Source organism: Monodon monoceros, unplaced genomic scaffold (assembly GCF_005190385.1).
Source record: "Monodon monoceros isolate NGI ecotype Baffin Bay Population unplaced genomic scaffold, NGI_Narwhal_1 Super_Scaffold_5, whole genome shotgun sequence".
NCBI lineage: Eukaryota > Metazoa > Chordata > Mammalia > Artiodactyla > Monodontidae > Monodon > Monodon monoceros.
The window spans coordinates 2,266,254-2,285,200 of NW_021703782.1; the positions used below are offsets into that span (position 1 = coordinate 2,266,254).

Sequence of the window (18,947 nt, forward strand, 5' to 3'; positions counted from 1 at the left end):
ACACACACACACACACACACACACACACACACACACACACACACACACACACACCCCTGTCCCACAGATGCCAGTAAAATGGGGGAATATATCAAGAAAAAAGAAGCCATGGACTCCAGACAATAAGAGACCTAACATCAGGACAGGTTAGGGGAGAGGCCAGGATGACATCTTTCCAGCAGGTCAAAGGAAAAACTCGTCTGGTTTGGAGCAGGTCAGAGGGGATTCCAAAGAAATGGTTCGAAGATTAGACCCATATAATACCTAATGTATCTGGACGATCTGAGAAGAGATAAACATATCTAGGGAAGAGTCTGGCAACAAACTAGAAATAAGTTTGTGAAAAACAAAGCAATTATTCACTAAAGGGAAAACAAAATATTGTGCAAGAAAGAAAAGTAGTCATGGTACAATTACCACAGCTTTGATTAGAATATACATGGTCAAAGTAATACCAACACTGTACAATGATTTCACCAAAATTACAAGTATATTTGGAGGATCTGGGGATAGGAAGTACAGTTGTATATGGTGAGATCAGGGGAAAAAAAAACAGATGGAGGAAAGGCAGCTAAATTCTTATCTTCCAAAGTAGGAAGTCCATAGATAATGTCTAAAACTAAAATAATAATAAACACTTTTAAAAATCAAGAAGTAACAGTATAGGTATATGATTTATAATTATGTTGATAAATAAGAAAACAAATAGTTAAAAGAACTGTAAGTGGCTGACTCTGGGAAGCAGAAAATAACGTAATGAGTGAGGTCTAAGAACTGCAGTTTTTCGTAAAAGACTTCCAGAGCTACTTGGCATTTTTAATTATCTGTACACATTACTTTTATAACAAGAGAACTAGATTTTTAAATAAAAACAAATTTTATGTGATTAACAGGAACATAATCTCTAGGTAGCAAGGTTCTAGGTAATTTCAATTTTCTACAGCACAGTTTTTGGTATTTTCTAATGTTTTACAATGAAAATATACTATTATAGTCAAGGGAAAAAAAAGTTAGTTTAAAAAAATGTAGGGACTTGTTTTCCTGGCCATGACAATGTAACTCATACTGCTCACTGAAAATAAATATAAATGATGAACAACAACAAAAAATATTGAAGAAGCTATTTGGAAGCACTGGCGAGTAAGTGATGCAGGCAGGGTGCACTGGGCCACGACTGACGGCAGCAAACACTAGGATGAGCTCCACTCCATCCCAGCTTCCCTGCGGGCACTTCCTAAGTCCAGCACAGGCAGAAGGCAAGTCTTACTGGGATAATATGTCTGTGGCTACAAAGTGGCCCAGAATGCAAAGAAAAAAATCACCAAAAAGTTCCCCTCAGCACAACAAAAAAATCCCCTCTATTTTCGGCTAACTCCTAAACTATGCATTCATTCACAAGCAACACTCTGGGAAAACCAGCACAAATCAGCAGCCAGGAGGGTGACGTGCTGGGCAAAGATGAGCATCTGCATGGTGCTGGGAGGGAGAGTAGAGATCGGGTCCCAGGAATGCGGAGGGCATGGTGAACAAACACCATCAGCACTGAGAGGAGGTCTCAGGCAGATCAAGGTGTAGGAACAAGAGCTACCGCCTGGAAACAAACAGGCCACAACTAACTTCAACAGTATCAAGGTAATCTGCTGGCATGATTTAGTTTTAAGAAGAAAACTTAATCTTCTTTGAAGAAAGATAACATTACCCAGAGGCTATTAAATTTTTCATCCACAATGTCTGGCATCCAATCAAATACTGTAAAACTCAGGTACAAAAATTCTAACCTGTGCTGTGGTTTTGTATAGCCTACAAGTTATGAAAAACGTTTACATTTTTAAGGGCTGTAGAAAATTTTTAAAAGAAGAAGAATATGTATATATGGGCTCACAAAGCCTAGAATATTTACAATCTAACAATTTATAGAAAAAGTTCATTGCTCTATGATATAAAGCATGGTTTATAACAAAGAAACAGGAAAAAAATGACAGAAAACCAAGAAAAAGAGACAACAGAAACAGAACAGATCTACCTAACAACAGAAACAGATCTAGATGACTCAGTTATGAGATTTCTCAAGGAGGGACCTTAAAATAAGTGATTAGTATGGTCAAGAAAATAGAGATGGGCCAAATGGACAAATCCATGAATACTTTCAACAGAGAACTGTAATCTATAAAAAATATGAAATGGACATCCTAGAACTGAAAAACACAGTATCATATTAGGAACCCACTGGATTTGTTTAACAGGTTAGAGAGAGCAGAAGACAGAATCAGTGAAATGCTAAAGGGCTCAACAGATTTAAACAGACTGAAGCAAAAAGGAGAAAATGTAAAAAAGCAGAACAGGGCTTCCCTGGTGGTGCAGTGGTTGAGAGTCCACCTGCCGATGCAGGGGACACGGGTTCGTGCCCCGGTCCAGGAGGATCCCACATGCCACAGAGCGGCTGGGCCCGTGAGCCATGGCCCCTGAGCCTGCCCGTCCGGAGCCTGTGCTCCGCAACGGGAGAGGCCACAGCAGTGACAGGCCCGCGTACCACACAAAAAAAAATCTTTTCAGACAAACAAAGGACTACAGGAAATACTAAAGGAAGTTCTTCACACTATAAGTAAAAGATATTAAATGGAAGTGTGTGACTTCAGTTAGGAATAAAGAGCACTGTAAAGAATAAAATATGGGTAAATGTAAAAAAATATTGATTGTTTAGCATAATAAAAACAGTAATAATGACGCTCCTTATGAGCTGTATAAGATAAAAATAAAATATATAATCATAGTGGCATAAAGGGTTTGGAGGGGAATAAATAGAATAATATTGGTAATAGGACTGTGTATGGTTTGAGAAGGGATATAAATACTAAATTTAGGTATATATAAATGAGCATTATGGTAGAATTAAGCAAGGATGCAAACTGTAATCTTTAGGACCATGACAAAGGGCAAATGAAAAATGTACAATTAAAAACAAATAGAAGATAAAAATGAAATGTTTGATTAATCCAAAAGGAGGAGTGAAAATAATGAAAGGAAAAAAACAATAAAGAACAGGGCTTCCCTGGTGGCGCAGTGGCTGAGAGTCCGCCTGCCGATGCAGGGGACATGGGTTCGTGCCCCGGTCTGGGAGGATCTCACAGGCCGCGGAGTGGCTGGGCCCGTGAGCCATGGCCGCTGAGCCTGCGTGTCCGGAGCCTGTGCTCCACGGCGGGAGAGGCCACAGCGGTGAGAGGCCCGCGTAACGCAAAAAAAGAAAAAAAAAAAAAAAAAGAAACAAAGAACAGATGGGACAAATAAAAAACATATAGGGACAAATACATACACAGGCTAAGTCAAAGCAAATCAGTAATTACATTATATGTAAATAAATTAAACTCTCTGAAAAAAAGACAAAGACCGTGGGGCTAGATTTCAGAGAAGAGACACGTTTAAACATAAAGAGTCAGAGAAAATGAAAGAAAAGGCTACAGAAAAAGATATACTAAGGAAACATTAACCAAAAGAATGCTTGCTGGTGTAGGTCTATAATAGGACATAAAGCAGCCTTTAAAGGAAGTAATGTTACTAGAGATAAAAATGGACATGTCATAACAATAAATGGTCAGTGCAGCAGGAAGATGCACAAACTGACCAATGCAATGATCTAAACACTTTAAGGCAACAACTTAAGTTGCTATGCACTAAATAACTTAGCTTCAAAGCAAAAATATCAAAAATTGATAGACTTAAAAGGAGAAAATGAAAAAATCCACACATACACATGGAGATATTAATGCTCTTCACTCAGTACCTGATACAACAAGCAGACAAACAATCAGTTAAACATACAGGAGATTTAAACATCATGATTAAACAACACAGAATATATTGGGTGGGCCAAAAGGTTCGTTCATTTTTTTCCCCGTAAGATGGCTCTAGTAGCACTTAATTGTCTTTAACTTCATTCGAAACAATTTTGTTAGATTGCATGTGACAGCTATCATATAAGCATACATTTAAAAAAAAGGATCTACATCAACAGATGAATGGATAAAGAAGATGCGGCACATATATACAATGGTATATTGCTCAGCCATGAAAAGAAACAAAATTGAGTTATTTGTAGTGAGGTGGATGGACCTAGAGTCTGTCATACAGAGTAAAGTAAGTCAGAAAGAGAAAAACAAATACCGTATGCTAACACATGTATATGGAATCTAAAAAAAAAAAAAAAAAAAACCTAGGGGCAGGACAGGAATAAAGACACAGATGTAGAGAGTGGACCTGAGGACACGGGGAGGGGGAAGGGTAAGCTGGGACAAAGTGAGAGAGTGGCATGGACATATATACACTACCAAATGTAAAATAGATAGCTAGTGGGAAGCAGCTGCATAGCACAGGGAGATCAGCTCAGTGCTTTGCGTCCACCTAGAGGGGTAGGATAGGGAGGATGGAAGGGAGGCTCAAGAGGGAGGGGATATGGGGATATATGTATACATATAGCTGATTTACTTCGTTACACAGCAGAGACTAACACAACATTGTAAAGCAATTATACTCCAATAAAGATGTTAAAAAAAAATTCAACTCAAGCATCACTCAAGCAAAAAAATAAATAAATAAAATAAAAAATAAAAATAGACTTAACAAATTGGTGAATTTTTGTGTAGCCATTTTAATATTGAAGATGGAAGGGAAAAAAGCAACATTTTCGGCATACTATGCTTTATTATTTCAAGAAAGGTAAAAACTCAATTGAAATGCAAAAAAAGATTTGTGCAGTGTATGGAGAAGGTGCTGTGACTGATCGAATGTGTCAAAAGTGGTTTGCGAAGTTTCGTGCTGGAGATTTCTCGCTGGACGATGCTCCACGGTCGGGTAGACCAGTTGAAGTTGACAGCGATCAAATCGAGACATTAACTGAGAACAATCAACGTTATACCATGTGGGAGGTAGCTGACATACTCAAAATATCCAAATCAAGCACTGAAAATCATTTGCACCAGCTTGGTTATGTGAATCGCTTTGATGTTTGGGTTCCATGTAAGTTAAGCTAAAAAAAGCCTTCTTGACCATATTTCCGCATGACATTCTCTACTTAAACGTAATGAAAATGTTGCGTTTTTAAAACAAATTGTGACGGGCAATGACAAGTGGATACTGTACAATAATGTGGAACAGAAGAGATCGTGGGGCAAGTGAAATGAACCACCACCAACCACACCAAAGGCTGGTCTTCATCCAAAGAAGGTGATGTTGTGTATACGGTGGAATTGGAAGGGAGTCCTCTATTATGAGATCCTTCCAGAAAACCAAATGAATAATTCCAACAAGTACTGCTCCCAATTAGACCAACTGAAAGCAGCACTCAACAAAAAGCGCCCAGAATTAATCAACAGAAAACGCATGATTATGCGTTTATCCATCAGGATAATGCAAGACCGCATGTTTCTGTGATGACCAGGCAAAAACTGTTACAGCTTGGTTGGGAAGTTCTCATTCATCCACCGTATTCACCAGGCACTGCACCTTCGGATTTACATTTATTTCGGTCTTTACAGAAGTCTCAAAATGAAAAAAATTTCAATTCCCTGGAAAACTGTAAAAGGCACCTGGAACAGTCCTTTGCTCAAAAAGATAAAAAGTTTTGGGAAGATGGAATTATGAAGTTGCCTGAAAAACGGCAGAAGGTAGTGGAACAAAAGGGTGAATAGGTTGTTCAATAAAACTCTTGGCGAAAATGAAAAATGTGTCTTTCATTTTTATGTAAAAACCAAAGGCAATTTTTGGCCAACCCAATACATACATAAATACAGTAACTGTGAAATACATATTCCTTTCAAATGCATATGAAACATTTACAAAAGAGACCATAAGTTGGGCAAGAAAGCAAGTACCAAACATTTCAAAGGACTGAAATCATGTACACTATGATGTTCTGTAACCACAACACAGGCTACAAAGCAACAACAGAAAGATAACTAGAAAAACCCCCAAATGTTAGGAAATTAAATGCAAAACACTTGCAAATGGTCCACCGACACAAAAGAAATCACAACATAAATTAAGTTTATGATTTAAATCTTCCCACAGAGAAAACACCAAGTCCAGATGGCTTCACAGGTGAATTCTTCCAAATACTTAAGGAAAAAATAATACTAATCTTTCACAAAGTTTTCCAGAATATAGTCAAAATGGGAATGTTTCTGTCAATAATAAACGCTGCCTGCCACATCGATAAACAAAGTAAGCCATCACATTACAGCTGCCCCAAGGATGAGCCCTGAGGAGACTCAGGGTAGAAACAGGATACTCCCCCGACCAAAAAGTCACTGCTGCAGCCACTCCCCATTCCCCTCCGCCCCCCTCCCCAATGGTGCACCCTGAGGGGACTCAGCAGAAAACACAGGATTCTGGCCCCACACAGCTGAGGTGCATATCGAAAGGTAAATACCAAAAATAATTATTTCAGTGAGCCCAGACTCTTGCATCCTCCCATACATAGAAGAGTGCTTACTAATTCCTTAACTTGAGAGGTCTGGTTTTCTCAAATTAACAGCAATCTTTTGAAGTTCTGACTACCTGGTGTTTGTTGCAAAACCCCCTATATATCCTAGTTCCTCCATTACCTCTTTGGAGCAGCCCCTCGGAGCTGTCTGAGATGCTGTGTGCTGGGTTTAAGTCCTCAGTTTGGTTCACCAAATAAAACATAATTCTCAACTTTTAGGTTGTGTTTTATTTTTTTTCAGTCGACATTTGCCACCTTGTTTCATAAGTCAGGAAAACCTTAATTCCAAACCACTATAAGCACTTTACAAAAAAGGAAAATTATAGGCAAACTTCCCTCATGAATCATTTTCTTGGGTAGAGAGTATAGGTGTTACATGTTAAGAAGGGAAGAATAGTCAAATTCAACAAAAATTTTTAGAGAACATCCTCCATGGCTTAAATATTTAAAGCCAAAGCGATATGGGAACATATGTATATGTATAACTGATTCACTTTGTTACACAGCAGAAACTAGCACACCATTGTAAAGCAATTATACTCCAATAAAGATGTAAAAAAAAAAAAAAAATATATATATATATATATATATATTTAAAGCCAAATAGAGAAATTCTGGCAAGATAGCAAAGAACATAGTTTTTTTTGTTTTATTTTTTTTTATTTCCCTGAACCCCTCCACAAAACAGACAAAACCAAGAGAACCAAACACCCACAAATAACATCTAAAGCAAATCTAGGTGACCTCACAACCCCCAAAACACATGTGAACAGGGACAAATCACAGTCAGCTCCAGACTCAGGTGGCAATAGCATCTGTGCAAATGAAAGCAGAGGGAAACAATGGGGCACCGGATAGACCCCAGATCAGGAGAGCCCCCAAAAGCCAGCAAGTATTCACAGGCAAGCACAATGGGCCAATTTAAGGAGAGTAGCCAAAACAGGAAGTGTTTTTACACATTCCAATTTTCATTTAAAAGGAAGGACCAATGGAGAAGTCAAAAAGTGTGGGGCAGTCTGCTCCTAAGAATTCTCGAAACTAACCACCTGAAGCTCCCTTCGAGATCAAAGCCCCACATTGAGGAGAAATCGCTGGAAAGAAAATCCAAATTGATCTGTGCAGGGATAACAGAAACAAAGGACAGAGAAAAGAGGGGGAAAGGAGCAAAGACAGAAGAGCTCAGACTCTACGAGGCCATGGTTTTTAAACATGTCATAAAAATAACAGAAGAGGAAGCTCAAGTTATGAAGTTAGAAAAGCTACTTTTACCCACTCTTCCTTCCTAAAATTTTAGCAAATCTAATTTCACATGAAAATAAGTAACATAAAAGGATCACTGTTAAATTCTATACAAAGTTACTGTCAGAAAAAAAAAAGAATAAGAAGTAGAATAGGGGGACTTCTCTGGTGGCACAGTGGATAAGACTCTGTGCTCCCAATGCAGGGGACCAGGGTTCGATCCCTGGTCAGGGAACTAGATCCCACATGCGTGCCGCAACTAAGAGTTCGCATGCCGCAACTAAGGAGCCCTGGAGCTACAACTAAGGAGCCGGCCTGCCGCAACTAAGAGCCCGTGCAACCAAATTAATTAATTAATTTTTTTTTAAAAAAGGAAGAAGTAGAATAATGTCCTCATAGATGTGTTTCCCAACTTTGGCACTATTGGGTCAGATAATTCTTTGTTTTGGGAGAACACTTGTTACAATATGCACTCTGTGTGGCCTCTCCCCACTAGATACCTGTAGTAACCTTATCAGTGACAACCAAAAAGTCTCCAGACAACGCCAAGTGTCCTCTGTGGGCCAGAGATAATAAAAACCCATGAAACAAATTAAAATTATAACCTACTACTCAAAAATCAAATAGAAAAACTAGGAACATGGTAGAAGATATAAGAGAAAAACATAAAAATATAAATTACAATATAATACAATTACAGTGAGAAAAGAATCTGAAATGAGGCAGTTGATAGAGCTCAGGAAAGATTAGAAAAGAAGGAAAAAATCTGAAAAATAAAGATTCTAGAAAAAACACAAGATCATATAAGCAAAACACACAATGTCTTAAGAGATATGTAAGGTACATAGGAGAAAAAAATTTTAATTAAAGAAAATAATTGACAAAAAGGATTCAAGAGGGGCTTCCCTGGTGGCGCAGTGGTTGAGAGTCCGCCTGCCGATGCAGGGGACATGGGTTTGTGCCCTGGTCCAGGAAGATCCCACATGCCGTGGAGTGTCTGGGGGCCCGTGAGCCATGGCCGCTGAGCCTGCGCATCCAGAGCCTGTGCTTCGCAGTGGGAGAGGCCACAACAGTGAGAGGCCCACGTACCGCAAAAAAAAAAAAAAAAAAAAAGATGCAAAATATACTTAGAAGTCCCTGAAGTAGACTTAAGGAACAGAATAAAGAACTCAAAAAACTATAATTCAAGAATATTTTCCTAAAAAAGACTGGAAACTACATATTAAAAAACATACCATGATGAAGAAAACTACAAAACTCTAATGAAAAAGATCAAAGAAGAACTAAGCAAATGAAGACATATTCCATGTTCATGGATAGGAAGACTCAATACTGTCAAGATGCCAGTTCTTCCTGACTTGATACATGGATTCAATGCAATTCCAATTAAAATCCCAGCAAGTTATTATGTGGATATCGACAAACTGATTCTGAAGTTTACATAAAGATGCAAAGATCCAGATTAGTCAACACAGCACTGAAGGAGAAAAGCAAAGCTGGAGAAGTAACACTTCCCAACTTCAAGACTTACTAAAAGCTACAGTAATCAAGATAGTGTGATACTAACGAAAGAACAGCAAACAAATCAATGGAACAAGCAGACAGCCCAGAAGTACAGTCAACTAACATTTAACAAAGGAGCAAAGGCAATTCAAAGGAGAAAGGACAGTCTTCTTAGCAACAAATGGTGCTGAAACAGCTGGACATCCACAGGCAAATAAACAACTTTACACTCTTCACAAATATTAACCCACAATTGATTACAGTCCTAAATGTAAAACTCAAAACTATAAAACTCCTAGAAGATAACATAGGAGAAAATCCAGGTGACCTTGGGTTTGGCAATGACTTTTTAGATACAACACCAAAGGCACAATCCACGAAAGACATTTAATAAGCTAATTTCATTTATCTTAAAAAAACTTTTGCTCTGTGAAAGATATTGTCAGAAGAATGAAAGACAAGCCACAGACTGGGAGAACGTATTTACAAATGAAATAAAAACAAAGGACTGTTAACCAAAATACATAAAAAACTCTCAGAACAAAAATAAGAAAACAACCCAGGATTTCCCTGGTGGCGCAGTGGTTGGGAATCCACCTGCCAGTGCAGGGGACGTGGGTTTGAGCCCTGGTCCAGGAGGATCCCACATGCCGCGGAGCAACTAAGCCCGTGGGCCACAACTACTGAGCCTGCGAGCCACAGGTGCTGAGCCTGTGCTCTACAGCCCATGCTCCGCAACAAGAGCAGCCACCGCAATGAGAAGCCCACCCACCACAACGAAGGGTAGCCTCCACTCACCACAACAAGAGAAAGCCTGCGTGCAGCAACAAAGTCCCAACGCAGCCAAAAATAAATAAGTACATAAATAAATTTATATTAAAAAAAATCCATCACCTTACATAGTTACCAAAAAGAATTTAAAAAACCAAACCAAAACAAAACCAAACCCAATTAAAAAACGCACCAAAGATCTGAACAGACACCTCACCAGAGAAGATACAGAAGGCAATGAAGCCTATGAAAAGATGCTCCACATCGTATGCCATTAGGGAACTGCAAATTAAATCAAGGTAACACCACTGTACACCTACTATGGTGGCTAAAACCCACAGCAGTGACAATAACAAATGCTGGTGAACGATGTGGAGCAACAGGAACTCTCAGTCCACATGGGTGGGAACGCAAAATGGCACAGCCACTTTGGAAGACAGTTTGGTGGTTTCTTACACAACTAAATATACTCTTACTCCATACAATCACAACTGGGCTCCTTGGCATATACTCAGGATGAGTTGGAATCTTACGTCTACACAGAAACCTGCACACAGATGTTTACAGCAGTTTTATTCATAATTGCCAAAACCTGGAAACAACCAAGATATTCTTCAATAGGTGAACAACCTATTAAATAACCTTTATTGACAAACTGTGGTATATCTATACAATGGAATATTTTTCAGCACTAAAAAGAAATGAGCTGTCAAGCCAGGAAAAGGCATGGAGAAAACTTAAATGCATACTGCTAAGTGATAGAAGTCAGTCTGAAAAGGCTACACACTGTGTGATTCCAACCATATGACATTCTGGAAAAGGCAGAATTATGGAGACAGTATAATGATCAATGGTTGCTAGGAGTTTGGGAGAAGGAAGGGAAAGTCAGATAGAACACAGGGATTTTTTAGGGCAGGAAACTATTTTGTATGATACTGAAACGGTGGATAAAGGTCAATAAATATTTGTCAAACTCCACAGAAAGTACAACAGCAAGACTAAACCCCTAAGGTACACTATGGATTGGGGTGATAATAATGTGTCGATGTCGATTCATCGACTGTAACACATGCACCACTCTTGGTGGGGAGTGATGGTTAGGGAGGCTCTGCATGTGTGGAAGAAGGGGGTATATGGGAACTCTCTGTACTTGCCGCTGAATTTTGCTGTGAACCCCAAAATACTCTAAAACAAAAGTCTATGAAAAGAAACAAACCAACCAACCATGTACTAAAAAAACAAAAAACCAACAACAAAATATATTTTAAGAAGTTGGATTTTAAGGAAAAAGATATCCTTTGAGTATCCAAACAAAAAGACCAAGTCATTTAAAAGGAAAAGAAAGTAAGATTGTCACCAGACTTCCTGACAGCTATGCCTTATGTCACAATACAACACCGTTATCCATTAAAGACATTCAAGGAAAGGAAATGTAAGTCAAGGATTTATATTTAGCCAAACCTACCTTCAAGAAGAAAGTCTTCACACAAACTTATGAACATGCAAAATCTTTGGCTGCATTGTTCACATGAGCTCCTCCCAAGGAATCTATCACAAAAGAGCTTCAACAATCAAAATGATCAAAGGGACATTGACATAAGGATTGGAAGACTAAAGACAACACAAGTCCATCCTGTTTGTCATTTAATCCACAGAACAGTCCTGAATGGCAGTGTTTCCATTCTACACACCGAGCACTTGGAAGTCAAAGTCAGAGGAATTTGCCCCATGGTTGCTGGCAAGTGATGAAACCAGAACTTTCTTTCCACCACATGAAGATGGCTCTCACACACGTTAACAAAACCTTTGCAACTTTGCAAATTGCCTAGAATTTCGTCCTCTCCCGTAACTACCCAGTGGGCTCTTTTGTATCTTTGGCCCAGCTCAAAAGCACCTGCTCTCTCTGTGGCTTTCCCTGACCCCAAAAGCCCAGCACCATCAATGACACAGGACAGTACTGATAACCCAGAGCCTCCTCAGCTGTGGGCCCACATCGTCTCATAGGCGACACCTCTGACACACACTCTGCCACATGTGATCTCCGTGATGCTAACAAGTGCAACTTCTCTGTCTTAAAATCTCAGCACAGAGCATATTCTTGTAGGTAAATGTAGTTAGAAGAAAAATTTTAAAGACGGCAGATGACAGCGCCTGGAAGCCTTCCACTCTCACAGATAAAGTCAATTACATAAACATCTCTGCACTACCTCTTAATTTTGTGGGTACTTCTATTCTTGCCCTTTTCATGCAATATTACCCTTTATTTGTTATGATTTGTGTCTGCCTTCTGAGAGCAACGACCATCTTTTACGCTTTGTAGCTTTACCACCAAACACATAATAGTATGCACAGGTAATAAGTATTCAATAGTTGGTAAATATGATTTTTTAAAAAGACAAATCATAAAAAAAAAATTCAGTTCCAATTCTATGTAGATGGACTATTTATATGGAGAAGGAAGGTCCTGCTTTCACACTGCCTAACTCTTACCATAGACCATTATTACATTTATTTAAGCAATAAAAATTTTACATAAGAGGAATCTGAATTTAAATGTAATAGTTCTAATGGGACTGAACATATTTAGGACTTTTAGACTACCAAATAATCTGAAATTTTTATTACTTTTGAAATGTTTTAGCCTGGAGGTACTTCTTTCTAAATAACGCCTGGAGCATTTGAGAACAGGCTCAGACTGAGGTGTAGGAATTTGTTACTACTATTGTATTTTTGGTTGTGATTGTTATTTGGCATCAACAGCACAACTTCCAGACCCAAGAGTGTGAACAAACTGATTACAAATATACACACTCATGTACTTGCCCTTTTTTCAAACAAATGATTTTATATACTTTGTTCAAATTGTTTTTTTCCCTTTAATATTAAAGAAATGCTATAATGATTAGTGGCTGGAAGGCTCACTATTAATAAGGAAAGAACAACCTACTTTTGCTACTTCTGTAATAAGTATGTAGGTTCATTTCCGTAGCTAATTGTCAGCATCTGGCTAATTCCTTTTTACACAATGTGAGTAGCTTCACCTCCCAGGTTATTCTTCTGTCAGTTTTGGATATAAGTTTCACTCCAAGCTTTAAGGAGAGGCAGATAAAAAGAAAGTGAGGGTGGGAGTGAGCATAAACCCACAGAAAAGTGAAATACACACACATTCAGGCCTTGACACAACTTCCATCTTCGACTCCCTCTTGGTTTGAATCAGCTGTTAACTCCTAAAACACTTGTTTGATAACAGGAGCACTCTCCTCTTTGCGTAGTTGTAACACTGAGACCCACCACACTCATGGACCACAAGCGTGTTCCTCTTGCCTCACAACAACTCATCCCCCCAGGCCTAGGATAACGCCTGCCGTACCTATGACAATATCTTTTAGTCCTTCAGTCCACTCGACTCCTGAATCCCCATTAAACATACACCACTCATCTCAATGCACTGCTACTCCATCTTTCTTCATGTCAAACAGCATTCTCACTGCTCTATTTTTCCGGCTCCCCCTCTCCCATATACATTTCCTCTTCCTTTATTTTTAGACCCCACCCAGGTTACTTCAGATCAAAACTCAAGACTACCATTTGAGACAACTCCCCAGAAAATGCAACCATTCTCCAGCTAACTAGAAAATTATTATAACAAAAGGTAGTCTATTACAAACAATTCATTTAAGATAGACACAACTTTAAAAATACAACTCCATTTTTAATATTATTTCTAGTATAGAAAAACAACTAGTTTCTCTGCTTACCACTTCTAATAGTTGTATTTTCCAATAGTTCTGTCTGAAGTTGTAGTTCAGCTTCCCCAAGTACCTTTAGAACAGAATCTATAGGACTTTTTCCCCAGACTTTTCTTGGAGATCCACCAGGATCTAATTTAATAACCTCTCCCACTGTACGTTCTAGAAGAAAAAGATAAAAAAAAATATCTTAAGGCAGATTTAAGATCTTCTATCCAACTGAGTGCTTCACAGGAAAAAAAGGTTACATCACACAGAGAATATAACGATGGTGCTTAAAAATGGACCTAGAGATTATCGAACTAAGTGAAGTCAGATAGAGAAAGACAAATATCATACGATATCACTTACATGTGGAACCTAAAACAATGGTACAAATGAACTTATTTACAAAACAGAAACAGACTTACAGACTTCAAAAACAAACTTATGGTTACCAAAAGGGAAAGGTGGGGGGGAGGGATAAATTAGTAGTTTGGGAGTAACATAAACACACTACTATATATAAAATAGGTAAACAACAAGGGCCTACGGTACAGCACAGGGAACTCTACTCAATACTCTGTAAAGACCCATATAGGAAAAGAATCTTAAAAAAAGTGGATATAAGCATATGTACAACTGATTCACTTTGCTGTACACCTGAAACTAATAGAACATTGTAAATCAACTATATTCCAATATAAAATAAAAATTAAATTAAAAAAATAATAAATAGTCATCAACATTAAAAAAACAAAACCAAACCCAAAAAAAGGACTTTCAGGGAATGAATAATAAATGATAGAAAAAAAAAACAAAAGCAACTAATACTACTAATAATAAATATATCTAAAGTTGCCTTTTAAAACACTTATGAATTAAACTCTAGTTTTAGGGAATATAAAAATGAAAAAAACATAAATTATGTTTCTGTAAAGTTTTTATTTGAGAAAAAAAAATTTTTTACACCTAAGATAATTAAGAATAACTTGGGGTAGTACATAAATAGATAAAATATAAATATTTTGCTTCTATAAATTTCACTGAAGAGAATAGAAAAAATAATCCTAAAATAAATGTGCATATGGATTAAAAGTAGAGAAAAGTATTTCTAAGAAAATTTGTTTTACCTTATTTATCGTACGTAGGCAAGCGACACTTTCTTTTTGACAATAATAATTTGGGGTAAACCTTTTTACTAAAATTTAGCAAAGGAAAAGCCAGAAAAGGACCTACTGAAGTTTGAGTCTTTAGAACATTTGATGATAATACATGAAGCATACAGGCACCTAGCAGTAACAGACAGGGTATTATTATAGAGTGTAAGTCATATAAACTTTCAAAGGTGACCAAATACATGTCGATACAAATTTTTGTGTACTAGTCCATGAAAGTAAATACCTGCAGCTTAGCAGGTAATTTCAGTTTTGTTCAGGGAAAATGATTACCAATAAGGAGCAATTTTTAAAAGGATAGTTAAGAAGGGTAAAGAACCCAGAGCCAACCCATAACTTACAGCCACATGGTGTTGGATAAAGGTGCCAAAGCAATCTAAAGGGGGTGGGTGGGAAACGGGGTGAAGGGGGGGTGGGGGAAAATTCTGGAGCCAGCACCCGGCTGTACACAGACAATACTGTGAAGAGCTCTGCTACAAGGAGGGCTTCAGAAATGGGGGCAGTGGAACAACAGGGTCCGAATGAAGAAAAGGAGGCCGCCGTGCAAAGGGCTTGGGAAAGAGGAGAGGGGAGGAGGGCTGTGAAGTACAAAGAGCAGCTGGGCGCCAGCGGCGGGAAGGGAGCCTCACAAAGGCAGAAGGGACAGAGCGAGAGGCGGTGGGGCCACGGGGTGCCGGCGCAGGCACCGGAAGGGACGCTGGGTTCCAATGTGCACTGCGACCGAGGTCAGGCAGGTACTAAAATGGGTGCGGGGATGCACTTTTACCCTCAAGGCTTTTCCGTAAGGTTCCACCACCCGGCACCACCCTCATCTCTCTTCTCCTCACAGCTTAGCTTCTGGAAGAGGCTCCTTCCTCAGTTGCCATGCGCTCCTTAATCCCTGGATTCTGTTTCTGCCCCTAGCCCTGTAGCAACGCTGCTTTCATCAAGGTCACCACGCCTCTACCGACAAACTCAGTGCAGATATTCTAGCCCTTGTCTTGCTGCTGTCTCTTTTTCTTGTAAATCTATACCACACTCTCAGTTTTCCTAACTCTGATGCTTCCTCATCTGCTTATCAAAGTTCTTGCCCTAACAAACCTGTAGAAGAGTTGCCCCTGAAGCCCTTACAAGTCTGTCCTCGAGAGTCTCTTACATATGTCCGCTTTTATTATCTCTCAGTTAAGGTCTTCAGTTTTTGTCTAGATGAGTGCAACAGCCTCTAAAAACTGGTCTCAAGTACGTCCACTCCCAGTAAGATAGAACAGGGTGACCAGAGTTATGCTATTGCCTGGATAACCAAAACAACTGGACAAAATATATAAAACATCAGTCTCAAGACACTGGACCAGAAGTAAGATAAGAAGAGGTAAGAACATGGATCCTGGGAGAAGAGAAACAAACAAGACAACTCCTATGACGGCCCCTCCTGCTGCCTTGGGAGTGTCCAGCTGCAGCTCGGCGGGGGGGGGACCCAGGCAGAGCCCAGCAGATTCCCTGAGTTCTGGCGACAGAGCTGGGACTGACCCTCGGGAGACTAAGGCAGAAGAAAAAGAAGTCCAGAGACTTCCAGAAGGTAGCCTTGAGTATTCAGCAGAGCAGTGAAGGGAGCAATGTGTGAAGAAACGACCTCAGGTAGGAAAAGAACCACCCGAGAGACTACAGGGAATACAGGACGTGAAACACTGCTTGTTCCCAGCAGCCAGACTGGAAAATATCATAATTCGTGGTGACTGGACACTCAGAAGGGCTTTCCCTCTGTGCTAGGAAGAATTTGCACTCGAGTTAAATGTGGCCCTGATCTCTTAAATCTTAAAATCAGACAGACATCTTAAAATCTTAAAAACAGACATAAACGAATCAAACTGAGCCCCACTAACTTAACTGCATTCCAGAACAAAGCTCCAGAATAATTACAGAAACACAAAAAATCCTGGCACCCATCAAGGTAAAATTCACAATGTCTGGCATCCAATCAAAAATTGCCAATCATGCAAAGAAGCAGAAGAATGTGACCCACAATAAGGAGAAAAATTAACCGATGAAAATGGACTCAGAATGGAGACAGACATTAGTATTCTCACACAAGCACACTAATAAAGTTTTTATAACTGTATTCCATATGATCAAAACGTTCAGTACAGACATGGCAGATACTTAGACCCAAATCGAACATCTAGAGATGAAACCCACAATATCTGAGATGAAAAATACACTGGATGGGATTAATACTAGATTAGGCAATGCAGAAAAAAGTAAGTGAATTTGAAACTATCCAGAACGAAAGGCACAGGAAACAATAGAATCTTAAACAATGAAAACCACATCAGTGAACTATGAGACAACCTGATACACGTGAGGCTGCAGCCCCCAGAGGACCAGGAGGCAACACAGGAAAATACCTGAAGAAATATTGGAAAAGACGTTTCCAATCTGATGAAAATGATAAACCACAGACCCAAGATGCTCAGTGAACCCCAAGGAAAAGAAACGTGAAGAAAACTGTGGTAAGGCACTTCACAGTCAAACTGCTCAAAACTAGTGATAGACACAAGTCTTAAAAGCAGTCAGAGAACAACAGCATGTTACGGAGAGAGGAACAAAGGTAAATCTGATTTCTTGTCGGGAACAACGCGATTAAAAGGACAACAGAGCAACATCGTTAAAGCACTCAAAAATGACACTGCCAACCTAGAACTCTATACCCAGAGAAGACATCTTTTAAAAGTTAAGGTATACAATTTTTAAATTTGAAAAGATTTAAATTATACCTTATAAAATAATATAATTAAATCTATATTAATTTAAAAATGAGGTATAAAATTAAGTAAAAATACTCTTCAACATACAAAAGTTGAAAGAATCTATCACCTGCATTGCAAGCAATGTTAAAAGAATGAAGGTGATACCATGGATACATAAATCTAAACAAAGAAATTAAGAACATCAGAAACGGTAACTACATGGATAAGTACAATAAACGCTTTTTTTCTTAGTGTTTACACGTCTAAAGGATAACAGGAGTTCTGACTCCTGGGAAGATGGAGTACTAAGCACGCGTCAGCCGTGCCCCCACTGACACAGTTCTCAGGACCAGGACCCGCACAGGAGCAGCTGCACGGGACACTGAGCAGCAGCCAGCAGCTGGAGGGGTGAAGAAGACAGAACCTCAAAGCGCCCCCAGCACGTGGTACACTCCATCTCCCTCCCGTTTTCCCCAGTCAGGAACCCAAGGGAGGGCACTGGGCTGCGGACAGAGGAAGCTCTAGGAGGGGCCTTCCACTCTGTCTCAAGGGCCGCGCCAGGGAACCCTGACGCCTGGAGAGAGAGAGAGGGTGAGATCTCTCGCTCTTCCCTCAGCTGCCTCCTTTCCAGCCCCCACGCGCTGCCACAGGTAATCAGAACCCAGAGCCCGTAAAGCTGGGGAGAGGACGCTTCCGTCCTGTTTGGTGGAGACGTGGTACCCAGACAGCAGGGCTGTTTCCTCCAGCTCTTGGCCACCCTGCTCCTGGCCACCCTGCTCCAAGCACAGGGCAGAGTGAGATAACCAGAGCCTCAGCTTTCTGACCAGAGGACCAGAGACAGAAAACACCGGGGAGACAGTGCAGACAAAGGAACTCCAAAAGGCAACCTCCTGAAGTTGACTGCTATTACCTGAGCTCACCTCCTGTGCACACGTGGATCTGATCCTGTGTTGTGTATCAAAGACTGAAAACTGAGCCAGCAGACCGAGGAACACCCAGGCCCCAGACCAGTCACCACGTGGTACACAGCCGGACAAGTCAAAGCAGCACTGCCAGGCTCTGAAAAAGGAGCCGATACTGAAAGCACAGGCCACAGAAGGCAGATGGGAACTCAGGACCTGACTCTAACTGGGCCGACTGCAAAACTCTCAATATTCTCCATCAGATGTAAACAAGACCCAGAGCCTTGTGAGAGAATATTCAGAGTGTCTAGGGTATAAGTCAAAATTACTCAGCATAAGAAGAACCAGGAAAATCCTAACTCTCTCGGGAGGTGGCTGCTAGCAGCCGACAGCAATGTAACACAGATGCGAGAGTGATCTAACAAGGA

General features: G+C 39.8%; 1 protein-coding gene across 4 annotated transcripts in view; it reads right to left on the reverse strand.

The window, feature by feature from the left end:
• NEK1 (NIMA related kinase 1) overlaps positions 1-18,947 on the reverse strand; it is a 212,879-nt gene that overhangs the window by 44,177 nt on the left and 149,755 nt on the right. For 3 of the 4 annotated variants that reach the window (XM_029201660.1, XM_029201661.1, XM_029201659.1), the window contains one exon: positions 13,747-13,899. The exons of the other annotated variant lie outside the window; for it this stretch is intronic. In XM_029201660.1, the coding sequence (XP_029057493.1) occupies positions 13,747-13,899 (153 nt within the window). The remainder of the gene's footprint in view (positions 1-13,746; positions 13,900-18,947) is intronic. 4 annotated transcript variants of the gene reach the window in all.